The sequence below is a fragment of the Tupaia chinensis genome, unplaced genomic scaffold, assembly GCF_000334495.1.
Source record: "Tupaia chinensis unplaced genomic scaffold, TupChi_1.0 Scaffold144058_2, whole genome shotgun sequence".
Taxonomy (NCBI): Eukaryota; Metazoa; Chordata; class Mammalia; order Scandentia; family Tupaiidae; genus Tupaia; species Tupaia belangeri.
The window spans coordinates 1389990-1403845 of NW_006203911.1; the positions used below are offsets into that span (position 1 = coordinate 1389990).

At 38.9% G+C, this 13856-nt stretch overlaps 1 protein-coding gene across 1 annotated transcript; it reads left to right on the forward strand.

Moving 5' to 3' along the window:
* Positions 1-12448: 12448 nt before the first annotated feature.
* On the forward strand, positions 12449-13507 carry LOC102474796 (olfactory receptor 10A7). The gene has a single exon (XM_006165877.1). The coding sequence runs from the start codon at positions 12449-12451 to the stop codon at positions 13505-13507; it is 1059 nt and encodes a 352-aa protein (XP_006165939.1).
* The last annotated feature ends 349 nt before the right edge of the window (positions 13508-13856 follow it).

Below are 13856 nucleotides of genomic sequence, written 5' to 3' on the forward strand. Positions count from 1 at the left end.
CTTTTGCATGAACTGTGTGAATATTTTAAAGAATGGGTTGCTAATCTTATATTGCTAACAATTTAGAAGGCAGTCTGGACACCTGGCCTATAATCAAAATTATGTTGATTTTAATAAGATGACAAAAGATCACAGAGTTTATAGATATAAAGTGCTTACTTAATTCCTGCCTTATTATAGTGAGTTATGAAGAGATTAATTTGATATTTCAAAATGTAACAATCATTAGAAAAACATTTTCTATAAATTATGGTTTTACATATTAATGTCATGCTTCCCTTAGAATCTAAAAATACTGTTCTTTTCTACCCATGAATGAAAGTTTTGGAACTATGTTTTTAGAACTGAGAATTAGTTGGGGTTGAGTGTCTCTGACTTTTAATGTAGTCTCTTATCTGGTTTCCCACCTTACCTCTATTATCTACTAATTTATGTTTCAGAATATAATTTTTTTTCCAAGAGGAAAAGTTAAATTTATTGAGAAAAAGAGTGCCCAGGGGTCTGAAGCTGGAGGTGCTTTAGCCCATCCTACCGAGGAGACTTGATGTATTTATATGGGAGGGGTGAAGGGGTAAGGTCACAGGAATGGCATATACTTTAATTAGCTTACTTGCCACTGTGACCTTATCAGCCCATCTATGGCTGTCAGTAAGGGAGGATTCTGGTCAAAGGTCGCTGCAACCATTTCCTTATTTTCTGATGGGAAATTTCCTAAAGGCCATTCAGGGGCCAATCTAACATTTCCAGCCTTTAGCTTTTATAAAAAATTTAAAAATGGAGTTATGGTGGGAAAAGGGACTATGGGCAATTGTCAGTCTTTTGGAGCTGCTTCAAACTCAGAATGGGTATTGTCCTTTAGGTTAGTGGGGAGGGGTGTAAGTCTTTTGGAGGCCAGAGTGAACATTGTACCCTCTGGAACAGCAAGATGTTTTCAGCCTATATTGGAGCCAATTGTTGGATGGCTTCTCCGATGAAGCAGTTTAGTATTTTTAGCAGTGATCCTGTAGAAACTAAGAGTGGGGGCAACCAAGGGAATGATAAAAGCCCCATTCTTTCAGAAAGAGGCCAACATCCCCTTTTACTGTGAGAAGGTCTAGGCCTCTGGTTTTGGAGAATTACTGTGGCCATGGATTGTACTTGGTCTTGAATCCGTAAGAGACTTTGGGATACTTTGTCTAGACTTTGTCAAAGGTCAGAAAATATGATTATGATTTTGAGAAGGCCAAAGCATAGGTTATGTTTATGGGGCAGAGAGTTTCATGGCAAAATAAAATCTGAGCTATAAACAAATCACCTTGGTTTCACCATCTGCAAAATAAATGTAATATTAGTATGTACTTGATATGGTTGTTTAGAAGATTAAGTAATTTACAAATAAATAACTCATCTAAAGGTGTTAACATATAGTTCGTCATGCAATGAGAGCTTAACAAGTGTCAAAAGCTACCACTACTATGAACACTCCCACTATAACCTCTACCACTAGTGACAATGATGTGACAAAATTATTGCAGAATGGTCACAGAATTAGGTGTTCTGTCTCACAAGGTATTTCAGATCTCTGAAGGATGGGTTGAGATATTTCTTAGTTTTACCCCCCCCCCTTTTTTTTGCTGTAGGGAGCATGCACTCACCAGAAAGGAGGGGGGATGAGAAATCACCCCCTGGGGGGATAGCCATGTTGTAATCCCTTCTCCACTCTCCTCCCAGGATTTTGCACATGCACACACATGTGCTCTACATTATTTTCTAACCACTGGGCCTGGGACTGGAACTGCGGAGTTGGCCGTGTGCGATCCAGTCACCTTAACCTTCATGCCACCTGTTGGCCCTCAATTCCCATTTCTAAAATCTTTCCAAGGAGACCACGTTCATATTGTCCAAGTTACTACTGGAAGTCAGGATCGACATTGAATCTTCAAACCTTGAGGGTCTTTCAAGGCCAAGAGGTCAACTATTTATACCCTCAGTTATCATTGGTCAAAGATTTAGTTTCAAAAGTTGTAGAAAACTGGGTCAGGTGTAATGTGAATATGGAAGAGTCCTTGAAATATTTTTTGTAATTTGAATTGTGATAGGTTCTATTCGAATGCTTTTTTCCCTCCCTACCCGGCAGAATATATTAGATTTAATGCTAAATGAAATAAGCCAGTCTATGTACCACAAACAGGATATTTCCTCATTCAATATATACCAAATGCCTGGACTCAATGACAGAAATGGAAAGAGTTGAAGACATAATAGTATAGAGGACAAGTATAGATACCAGATACTATCTGGGAGGGGAGTGGATTTTGGAAGGTGGGTGGGAAAGACTCAGCAAAACATTGAACAGACACAAGAATGTAAGGTTCTGCATTGAAAATTATGTATATAGTAATATCCCTGATTTGGTTAACATGCACTACATGCACGCTTTGATAAACCAGATTGTATACCATAAAGATTTATGACAACTAAATGTAAATAACAAAATATAAGGAGCTAGCAGATGGCGTGGTAGTTCGGGCTCTGGACTCTCACATGGTTGACCATGGTTTGAGTTCCGGACTTGGTGGCTTGAAAATCATGCTGAATGCATGTATGTGTGTGCCCAAAATCCCAAGAGGAGACTGGAGGAGAAGGGACTGTTCCATGGTCATCTGCCACCAGGGAGTTATTTTTCACTTTCCCTCTCTCTGTCTCTCTGTGGCAAGCACATGTGCTCTATGACAAACTTCACAAAAATAAAAAATAAATTAAAAAGAGAAAATACAAAATTGAAAAATCTTGCTTAATTTTGCTGATTTTCAAGTAATCAGAATTTTACAAGAAATTTTTCCTTGTTTCTATATATACCAGAGATTCTGTTGTATAGAGATTTCTCTAGGCACCATGCATAGTCAAGAAAGTAGGGAGAAGGGAATATAAGTAGGTTGATAGAATAGTTTCTTTTGGCAACTGACCAGTTGCTTGGATGCTCTGGAGACTAAATTAATCTAGGTAAATTTCCCAAATAACACACTGATAGCTCATGTGAGAATAGTGAACCTAGGTATGTAGCCTGGACATTTTCAGTAAGCTACAGAATGGTGTGTGACTGTGGTTTTATTGGCAATTAAAATAGGAGGCAAAGAAAGCCATGGAGATTCTTCTCCAATGATTTTAAAAAGTGAAATTATGAGTGGTTCAGATAATCTGTGTGAATGCAGAAGGTTGGACAGCAGTGGCTTCTTATGGTCCCTTCAACTTCCTGGGCCTTAGGATTCTAGAATATTTCTCTCTAGCACTACTCCTTCTTTAGATGATTTTCTTAAAAGCTTTCCTGTTTTCTTCTTTTCTTCCTTTCATTCATGCTGTGCAGTCCTTATATTATTTACTCCCCAAAATATTTATTGAGTGCACACAGAATGCCAAGGCATGGGGTATAACATAATCAAATCAGACACCACTCCTATGCTTATGGACTTGACAATTTTGAATGTTCTGAATGTACTCGATCTTATGGTTGGAGAAAGATGACTTCTCACTCACGTTTGAGCTTTATCTCATGTATGCACAATTCCTTATGAGTGAGGTTTTTCTCCTTTTTCTTTAACCTCCAGGATTTAAGATCTGAGTAAAGAAGGAGCTTTTCTAGACTGGAGATGAACAGTTTGAGGTGGCAGAGAACTGGGACTGAGGTGCCTCTGACATAGCCTCCTAACTTGAGCAGTTCAAGAACCCTCATCCTTGCTATGTTCACCCAAGTTATAGAGAGGAGGTGAAATGTGTACAATGAAAAAAAGCAAACAAACAAGGCAAACAAATAGGATCACAAAGAAAACAACAGCAACAACAATGAATGAAAATAAACATGCAAAGCTCTTTCTCTTGTTGACCCCACAGATCTCTTTCCTTGGTTTTGAAGGGCTCAGGGCATTTTTATTTTAGTCATCTGATTTGGGATTGGGGTTGCCTTATTAACACCTAGTAAACAAATAAGTGGTCAATCTATGTGCTTTGTTTAAAAGAGAATTTAGGACCAGGCTGCCTGATCTCCACCAGTCTCTTCCCTTGAAACAAAAAAAAAAAAAAAAAAGATAAAGAATTTATCCTGGCACACCAGACACCAGCTCCCCAAAATTTGTAAAATACCTTCTAGGAAGAATAGAAGGACAAAACCAGACAAAACCAGGTGTTCTGTGAGTGTGGGCTAGAATCAAGGCTCCAGATTTTCATCCTCCTGGAGCGATGGGGCAAAACTCGGGAATTTCAGGCCATCATGCTTAGGGAAAATAAAATCTATGACAGATTTTCATCCACTTATTCATGAGTACATCAAAAGGGTATTAAGCACTGACCAGCACTGGAACTAAAAGAGCAAACCCAAACAGCTTCTTTTCTCTTCTCTAGTCTCAACAAACATCATTTTTATGTGTTAACAACCTCCAAAGGGGACAGTAGCCATCAGTCAAGTGAACAGTAATGTTGAGAACAGAAGTGTGAGTCCACTGATACTGTACTTTTCTTCTTCTTTGTTTCTCAACTAATTGATTTTTCTTTTAGCCTAGAGGAGAGGAAAACCTAAGTGTGGGGACGACATGGCACCACAATATCTCTCTTCAATGATCTGAAAAGCTATGTATAGAAGAATGAGATCTATGCTGTATAGAATCAGTAAGCAGACCAGGGATAAATGGGTCCAAACTTGTTAAATGAATTATTTATTTTAAAATTATTTATTTAATTTATTATTATTATTCTTTAAATTTTACCAGAGGGAGATGGAGGGAGAGAGTGAGAGAAAGAAAGAGGAAAAGTGAGAAAGCAAGCCTCCAGGTTCAGGACTCAAACCATGGTTGGCCAAAAGTACCTCACCTACCATGCCACCTGCTGGCCCCCAAATAATTATTTATTTAACTTTATTCACTATTGTTATTATTATTTAATTTGACCAGAGAGAGACAGAGAGAGAAAGTGAGAAAGCAAGCTGATAGGTCTGAGACTTGAACCATGTTTGGCCATGTGGGAGTCCAGAGCCTCAACCACTGTGCCACCTGCTAGCTCCTAAATGGGTCAAATTTAAAGAGATCCTGAGCTTCTTTTTTTTAAAAAAAATAATTAGAGCTTATCAGATATGAAATGCATAGTCTGGGGAACTAATAACAATAATATTAATACTTGTTATTTTAATGTATTTTATAGAACTTTAGATATCTTTTTAGAACATCATATTTTATTTGACCCTCAGTACTGCTTTTGTATATCAGTCAAGGTAATAGCATTGTACCTATTTTAGAGATGAAAAAACTGTCTCAGAGAGGTTGAGAATATTGTTCAAGGGACCAGCAGGTAGCATAATGGTTAAGGCGCTGGACTCCCACATGGCCAACTATGGTTCAAGTCCCAGACGTGGTGGTTTGAAAATCATGCAGGGCATTTGTGTCTGAGAGCTCAAAATCCCAGAAGGAGGATGGAGGAGAAGTGATTGTGGTTCTACCAGGGAATGATTTCTAGCTTTCTCTCTCACTGTCTCTGTCTCTCTTCAGTGACCACAAGCACCCTATAGGGAATAAAAAACCCTTAGAAAAAGAATATCATTCAAAAAGGATAAAAATGTTATTTCAAGTCTCACGGTTAATATGATATAAGGTGGAACTCAAATCAATAGCTGTTGACTGTTTGTGAGGGAGTTCTTAAGGAAGGATTTCCTCCCTTGGCTTGTTTCAAAGTGCAAAGAAGCTGTCTTCAGACAGGGAAGAATCAAATGGTGGCTCAGACTTCTAGTGAAGCAAGAGACATTTACTCGGCCAGAGTCCAGTTTAGAACAACACTCTGCAAACCAATCTGGATGACAGTGAACTGTTTTGTTGATTGCCATGTCTATTTTAAGCTTGTGTTCTCTGATTTCAATGTGAAAATGTGGGTCTGGACTGGTAGATGCATCCAGTACACCCTTCCCTGCTCCTCACAGCCACCCTATCTCCTGTTTGCACAGATATGCTTGTGTGCACATAGAAAATTACTTTCTTGGGCCTGTGAACACACATCAGTTTTGCAATTTGCTAAAATAATAAAGCTTGTGATTATAAGAAGAAGCCAGGTTTGCCATTTCCTGCATAAAATAAAAAACAAGCAACAGAATTAATTCATTTGATGGACTTGTCCATTTTCCCAATAGTTTTCTTAGCATGGGGAAGACAACTTTGTCATGAACTCAAAGTGAGTGAGTGTGTGTGTGTGTGTGTGTGTGTGTGTGTGTGTGTGAGAGAGAGAGAGAGAGAGAGAGAGTGAGGTCCACCCTGTAGCACTGTTTTAAAACTTTTCTTTTAATGTGTGCTTTAAAGTTCTGCCTGATAATCATGGATTGTATCTAGAAGCCCACTTGGTAAAAGCAGGTTGAGTCATCCGCAGTTTGTAAGAGTCCAGGAGACCTGCAGCGATGACTAAGTGAATCATTATTTGATAAAAGGGGGAAAAAATAGGTATTGGTTTGAAAGGAAGGCTGGAGGAGAATGAAGAACTTCTTGAACAGAGAAAAAATAAACCACTTGGAAGCTAGCTGGCAGGATGAGTGGGACCGGAGAAAACCGGTCCTGTGCGGTAGGACTTGCTGCTGCATTTTAATCACAGCTCTATGTGACTGTTTTTTTTTTACCCCCTTTCTTTTTTTTCATCAAGTGAGAAAGGACACAGAGGGGATTCAGCTGTAACCTAGCTCTTTAAACTTTGTGTTGTACTCTGCCCCTTTGCACATTTTAAAATTGAAATCCAGAAATTTTTCATTGGGAGTTCAAGTAGATGCAAACATGGTATACTTTCTGTCACCTTGTAAATATTGATGGTTTAAAATTAAGCTCTTGCATCAGTCTTTCAACTTCTTCAATGGATTCTAAGTACAACTCTGTTGTATTTTAATATCCACTGTCACTCATTGAAATATGAATTCACAAGTTCTCTAACAATAGAACATTTGACACCATTCCCTTTCCTCTGAGAACTCAACTTTCCATTAATTTTTCTCAGAATTTTATCCTATTGCCATACCCATTTTTATAGCTGAATGTCTTTTCTCTTGATTATCTGATTTATACATCACAAAAAAATATGTAAAATGAAATTTTAAACTAAACATAGAATTCATGTGGTTAGAAATCTTCAAAGTATTAGGGTTGGAAAGTGGCCTGGTAGTAAAAGTGCTGGACTCCCACATGGTCAACCATGGTTCGAGTCCCGGACCTGGCAGCTTGCTTTCTCACTTCCCTCTCTCTCTCTCTCTCTCTCTGTCTCTCTCTGGTCAAGTTAGGAAAAAATGATGGTGATGATGATATTGAAAAAAAAAAAACCTAAATAAATAATTCTTAAAAAAAAAAGAAATCTTCAAAGTATTTAAGTAAAGTAAATAAATAAATGTTACACAGCTAGTTAGTGACAGAGTATTAATTAGAACCCAGGTCTATGTTGCAGCTTCTAGATATCTTATCTACTTTGCTGGGCTGCACTCTGGGACTTCAGAGAAGAAAGTGGCTGCAGCCATGGTAAGTTTTGAGATGCCTGTCAGGTAGGTCTTTCTCTTATAAACTAAGAAAAGGGTAATTATGAAAGGAGAAGTGAGAAAGAAGAACCAGAATGACTTCTCAACCTCAAGCACATTTGCAGCTCATCAGTATTTAAGAATTGTCCATACAGGGCCAGCAAGTGGCATAATGGTTAAGATACTGGGCTTCCACATGACTGACCACAGTTTGAGTCCTGGACCTTGTAGCTTGCTGTCTCTTACTTTCTCTCTCTCTCTCTCTCTCATGAGTGCATGTTCTCTATAGCAAATTTAAATAATAATAATACATAAAATCAAATAAATAAGTCTTTCAAAAAGAAGAATAGTCCATCCATATATATAAATTGGAAATTATTTCTCTTAAGACTCTCCCTGTCTACATGCTTCCTTGGGGGCAAGGTTCTTTAACAGCAGCACTATTTATATTTTAGGTCAGGTCATTCTTTGTTGTGGGGGTTGTCCTGCGCATTATATGATGTTTAGTAGCATCCTTGACCTCTACATATTAGATGGTAGTGATAGCTCCCCTTCCAGTTGTGACTACCAGAAATGTCTGCAGTTATTTCCAAATGTCCTGGGATGAGGGGCAAAATCACTTCCAGTTGGGAGCCAATTGGACTACACATAACCCAATTTGAAGATTGATAGCTTGTTAGAAATGTGAAAAAGGCCCAAAACAGTCAAATGTGATATTTGTGCTTTATTTGAAGAAAGGGAAAAATCTGGTTGCTTGTGTTTAAATCCCCTTTCCCATATGAGTGGGAATTTTCTCAGCTCATGAGATAGGGGACTGCTGAATCCATCTCAAAGGTTTTTGGGTCTGACCAAATACTGGGACTTGAGGAAATCAAAATTAGGTTAGGATAAATTATTTAAGAAAGAAATTATTATCAGAGAAGGGGGAAAATGGAGAAGAGGAATGAAGTTACAAATAACAGAAATCATACTGAAAGTTGCCATTTATTCTGTACCCACCACTATGCTAAGTAGTTTAACTGGACTATGTTGAATAATCTCAGTAACCTAGGAGGTAGTTCTAATCATTTGTTGGTGAGGGCACAGGTTAGCCTGTTGTAACAAAAAAAGATTTTAAAAATTCAGTGACTTAGACAAAACAGAAATATTTTTATCTTTATGCAAAGGGCAGAGAGGCTGTTCAGGGTTACTCTGGCATACCACATTGAGGACTTGGGCGGCTTCTATGTGGTTGTTCTGTTATCTTTAATACCCACCTTCCATCTCATGGTCCCAGATGGCAGCTTCAGATTCTGCTATCAGGTTTGCACTCAAGACAGTGGGACAAATAAGAGGGGAAAGTGAGGATATGTACTTTTCTTTTAAGGGCACAATCTAAAAATTATACACTTCATTCCATTTGCACCCTGTGGGCTTCACTGAACTGCAAAGGAAATGTGGACTTTAGTTGGGCAGTCATGTATCCAGCTAATGGGGTTGACAAACTACATCTGAGGTCCAAACCGTCTTCTGGTAAATAAAGATTTAATGGAAAACAGTCACTCCCATTCATTTGTGTATTTTCTGCAATGTTTCCTTGGTACGATGGCTTTATTGAATAGTTGCAACAAAGACTGGATGAAACACTTAGCTGAAAAAATTACTTTCTGGCATTTAAGGAAAAAAAAAAGTTTGTCAATCCCTGATCTAGATAGAGAGAATCAATATTTGGGGACAACTAATGGGTTCTGTCAAAATTCTTTCTTCCTTTCTTTTTTAAATTTGCTACAGAGGACATGCTCTGTGTGGGCTGGGAGGAGTGAGAAAGCATCCCTCCTAGAGGGATATGACCATGCTGCAATATTTTCTCCTCCTTTCTCTTTTTGGGATTTTGGGCATGCATACACATATGCCTGGTGTGTATTTCAAGGTGCAGAATCTGGGACTCGAACTGCACAGGCAGCCATGTGAGATCCAGCCTCTTTAACTACCATACCACCAGCTGGCCCAAGATTCTTATTTAACAGATAAGGAAATGGAAGCACATAGAGGGCACGCAAATGGTCCAAGGTCACATAGTGATAAGTGGTAGAGCTAAGTAAAATTTGAATGTGGCTTGGTTCAGCTCCAAGGCACAGCACTGTTCCCTATGTAATAATACCTTGCTCATTCGTTCAGCAAATATTCTTTGTGTCTAGTGCATGCCAGGTAATGTTCTGGGTCCTGGGTATTCAGATGTGAATGAAAGAGGAAATCCCTGCTCTCATGGAGCCTATGTTAAAGATGATAGACTATTAGAACTATGTAAAATAAAATATATGTTAGAGGTGATACATGCTATAAATAAAAATGAATCTGGTAAGATAGAAAGGCAGTGACAGAGTGAGAGTAGAGATTAATTTTCAAAAGAAATGTTTAATGATGGCCTCAGTATTGGGGAAACCAAGAAGAATGAGTCTGAGTCAAAGCTCTTAAGGAGGAGGTGGGAGCCTGAGCTGAGAACTTCCAATAAAATCTTCAAGTTCTTCCTCAAAGAGGAGGTCGAACCAAAGGTCAGGAGCTGGATGGGAACTGGAGCCAAAAGAACAAAGAGAGCAGTGTGGGTACCCATGGCTTGTGTGTGGTGGGTAAGTGGTACAAAGTGGATGTGTAGGACGAAGACTGCCTTAAAGGGGAAATATTATGGTAGAAAGTTTGCCTTGATCCTTCTTAGAATTTTAAAATATCTCTGCATATTTACAAAGAAGAACACACATGCACACACACACACACACACACACACTCATGTAAATAATAGCAGGCAGTGAATTGGTTTGTGTCATGGAAAGATCAGACTGTTGGAGTCACATAGAACTATGAATCTCAGCTCTGTCACATGCCTATTAGATGACATCAAACAAACTGTTGTTAGTGCTGTTATCAGCCATGATTTATTGAACATTTTCTGTGGCAGGCACTTTAAATATACTTTATATACATGATCTTATCTAATTCTTACGTAACTCTATAGATGTAAACTAGTGTTATCTTAAATTATCTTCAAGTTAAATTAAGTGGTGAAATTAAGCAGTGATAGATTACAGTTAAAAACTAAGGAAAAATGTGCAACTTTCCTCCTGTGCACTTATATTATTTTATCTTATTTAAGTACAGTGATTTGTAAGATCGGTTAATGATTCTGTGAGTTTTGTAATTCTTTTAAAATTATTTGTTTTAATTTTATTTATTTATGTATTTATTTTATTTGATGTGTGTGTGTGTGTGTGTGTGTGTGTGTGAATGAGAGTGGGAGAGAGAGAGAGAGAGAGAGAGAGAAAGAGAGAGAGAGAAGGAAAGTGAGAAAGTAAGCCATCAGGGTCTGGGAATCAAACTACTGTCAGCCATGTGGGAGTCCAGCACTTTAACGACTGTGCCACCTGCTGGCCCCTGTGGGGTTATCTTTATAAACAAAATTATTTTGTGAATAAAAATATGTAATGTCTATATAGTGCTCACTATGCTTCAGTCACTATTTTAATTACTTTACATGTACTTTTTATAACAGCATTGCAAGGAGATACTCTGATTTTCTTTTCTTGCCATAGGAAGCTTGAGCTCACCAGAGAGAGAGAGAGCGAGAGAGAGAGAGGGAGAGAGAGAGAGAGAAATCACTCCCCAGAGGGCTGGGCCTTAAACTGCAGTAGGCCATGTAAGAGTCCAATGCTGTAACCACCATGCCACCTGCTTGGCCCCAAGTAGATAACTTTCATTATTCATGTGTGTGTGTGTGTGTGTGTGTGTGTGTGTGTGTATATATATATTTAAAATGAGAAAACCTAGCAACAGAGAAGTTTAGGTAACTTTTCCAAGCTCCTACAGCCAATAAATTGAGAGGCTGGGATTTGACCTCTGGCAGTCTGACTTTAAAGTTTCATATGCTAAGTCATTATGCTACACTGCCTCACAAACCAGACCAATATCAAACTGAATGGGAAAACATGCTAACTTATGTTTCATAGCTGATGATGTATAGGGAAAGCCTGGTTATTTGGACCTTATGATCTAACCCATCCCTATTACCTCTCTAATGTCAGCATATGTGAATTGGAACAAATATTCCAGTTCTTTGAAGATTAATCTGAGAATCCCAAATTTAAAAAGTGATGACAAAGAGGATATCATGTGTACCTTTTCTCTCTGTGTATGTGACTACCTGTGTGTGTGTGTGTGTGTGTGTGTGTGTGTGTGTGTGTGTGTTTGCATGTGTAGGTGTATGCACCTTAGTCTAATCGGTAGTTTTAGATGTCAGCTGCTACACTTCATCCTCAGCAGCCTAAAATTCAGTCTTTCATAGGACAACATTTAAAAATAAAAAAAAAATCCTTACTCTGTTTTAGGGTCTCCGCCTGATTTTCCAGAATGTACTCTCCAGTGACTGCTGTTCTGTTACCTCGGGGATGGAGCTACCAGACAAGTGTGGATGGCTGAGTAACATCAATGGCATAATTCTCTGCTCCCGTCATTCCTGGCATTTAAGTCTTTATTTCGTGCTCTGATCAAGAAGGTCACACATGATTTTCTATCTGGCCTACCATTTCTTTCAATTGTCAACATTCAATAAGGATTCTCCTTGGGAGTGTCTTCTGCCATTTTAATGGCATAATGGATTCCAAACATGGGCTCTATATGTCTCCTCCAGATGTAAATTTGGGGATCTCAACTTGCTACCAGTACAGTTATACTTTAGATTGTTCCTTTAGGGATGAGGACAGATTTTCACTGAGTCATCCCATCTCTCATGTAGTGTACTCATTCCTTTATCACACTCTGAGCAGATGATAAGTTCATGTGTTTCCAGAAACAGCTTTCTGAGGGCAAATTTAACTTTGATGAGAACTAACTCCAAGAAATACCCTCATGAGTGCAGAGCTCTAACCATTAATAGAACTGGACTATGTGGGAAATTTAAGCAGTAGAGTTATTTGACAAATTGATATGGAGAAGCTGACATGTCCTCAGGAACTTTTAACTTTTGAGGGACCAGGAAATACCAGCATGGTGGTAACTGAGTTCATCATATTGGGGTTTGGAGACCTCAAAGAATTGAGTCCCTTGTTTGTCCTGGTGTTTGGCATTATCTACCTAGCTACCATTTCTGGGAATCTTCTCCTCGTGGTCCTGGTGAGCACTCAGCGGGGACTACAGACTCCAATGTACTTTTTTTTGGCAACCTTGTCATGCCTGGAGATCTGTTATACATCTAACATTGTGCCCAGAATGCTGGTGGACTTCCTGAGGGAAAACAGAGTGATCTCGATGACAGGTTGTATTATTCAGCTCTACTTCTTTGGGGCCCTGGGCAGCACTGAATGTTATCTTCTGGCAGTGATGTCATATGACCGGTACTTAGCTGTCTGCCAGCCCTTGCACTATCCAACACTAATGAACGGAACCATATGTGTGAGGCTAATAATTGGCTCCTGGGTTAGTGGCTTCACAGTTGCAGCTGTGTTCCAGGCTACTATGGTATCCACCTTGACGTTCTGTGATGGCAATGAGATTGACCACTTCTTCTGTGACTTGAAACCTCTGCAAAAGCTCTCCCGCTCAGACCCCCATCTGGTCAACCTGATCTGCATGAGTCTAACAGTTCTGGTGACTCTGGCCCCTTTTGGACTAACACTTGCCTCCTACTGGAGAATTCTTTCAGTGGTCTTGCAAATACCTTCTGTGACTGGTAGGCAGAAGGCGTTCTCCACTTGCTCCTCTCATCTAGTGGTTGTGACCTTGTTTTATGGGACCTTGATCTTGGTCTATGCTGTGCCCTTAAAGAACCAGGTGCCAGCTCTCAACAAAGCCTTCTCTTTGTTATATACCGTTGTCACTCCCATGTGTAATCCCCTTATCTATAGCCTCAAAAACAAAGATGTCAAGGAGGCTCTGAAGAAGCTAAGCATTTGCTGTTATGATGAGTTCTATAAAAGCGGCAAAAATGATGGCAGTCTGAAAGTCAAGGCAAAGGTCCCATTCTCAAGGAACTCTTATTTTGATTAGGAAACACAGGATAGAGTATACTTTTTATAACTGCAAATATTGGCTAATCACCACATCTAATTTTAGGGTGAAAGTTGGTCCCACTCAACTTAAATCTTCTCATTACTTTAAGTAGGTTTACACTGCAAGAATGAAGAAGTATTTCCTGGTCTATAGCAGGGGATTAATTCTGGGATATACTATAAATAATTAGGAGATATAATCTTCCAAATAGCTTAACCTTAGAGGTAAGAATTAGCAGGTATGCTTTTTCTTTTTCTTCTTTTTTTCTTTCTTTCTCCTCTTTCTTCTTTCCTTCTTTCTTTCTTTCTCTCTTTCTTTTTCAAATCAGCACTGTAAAGATGTACAG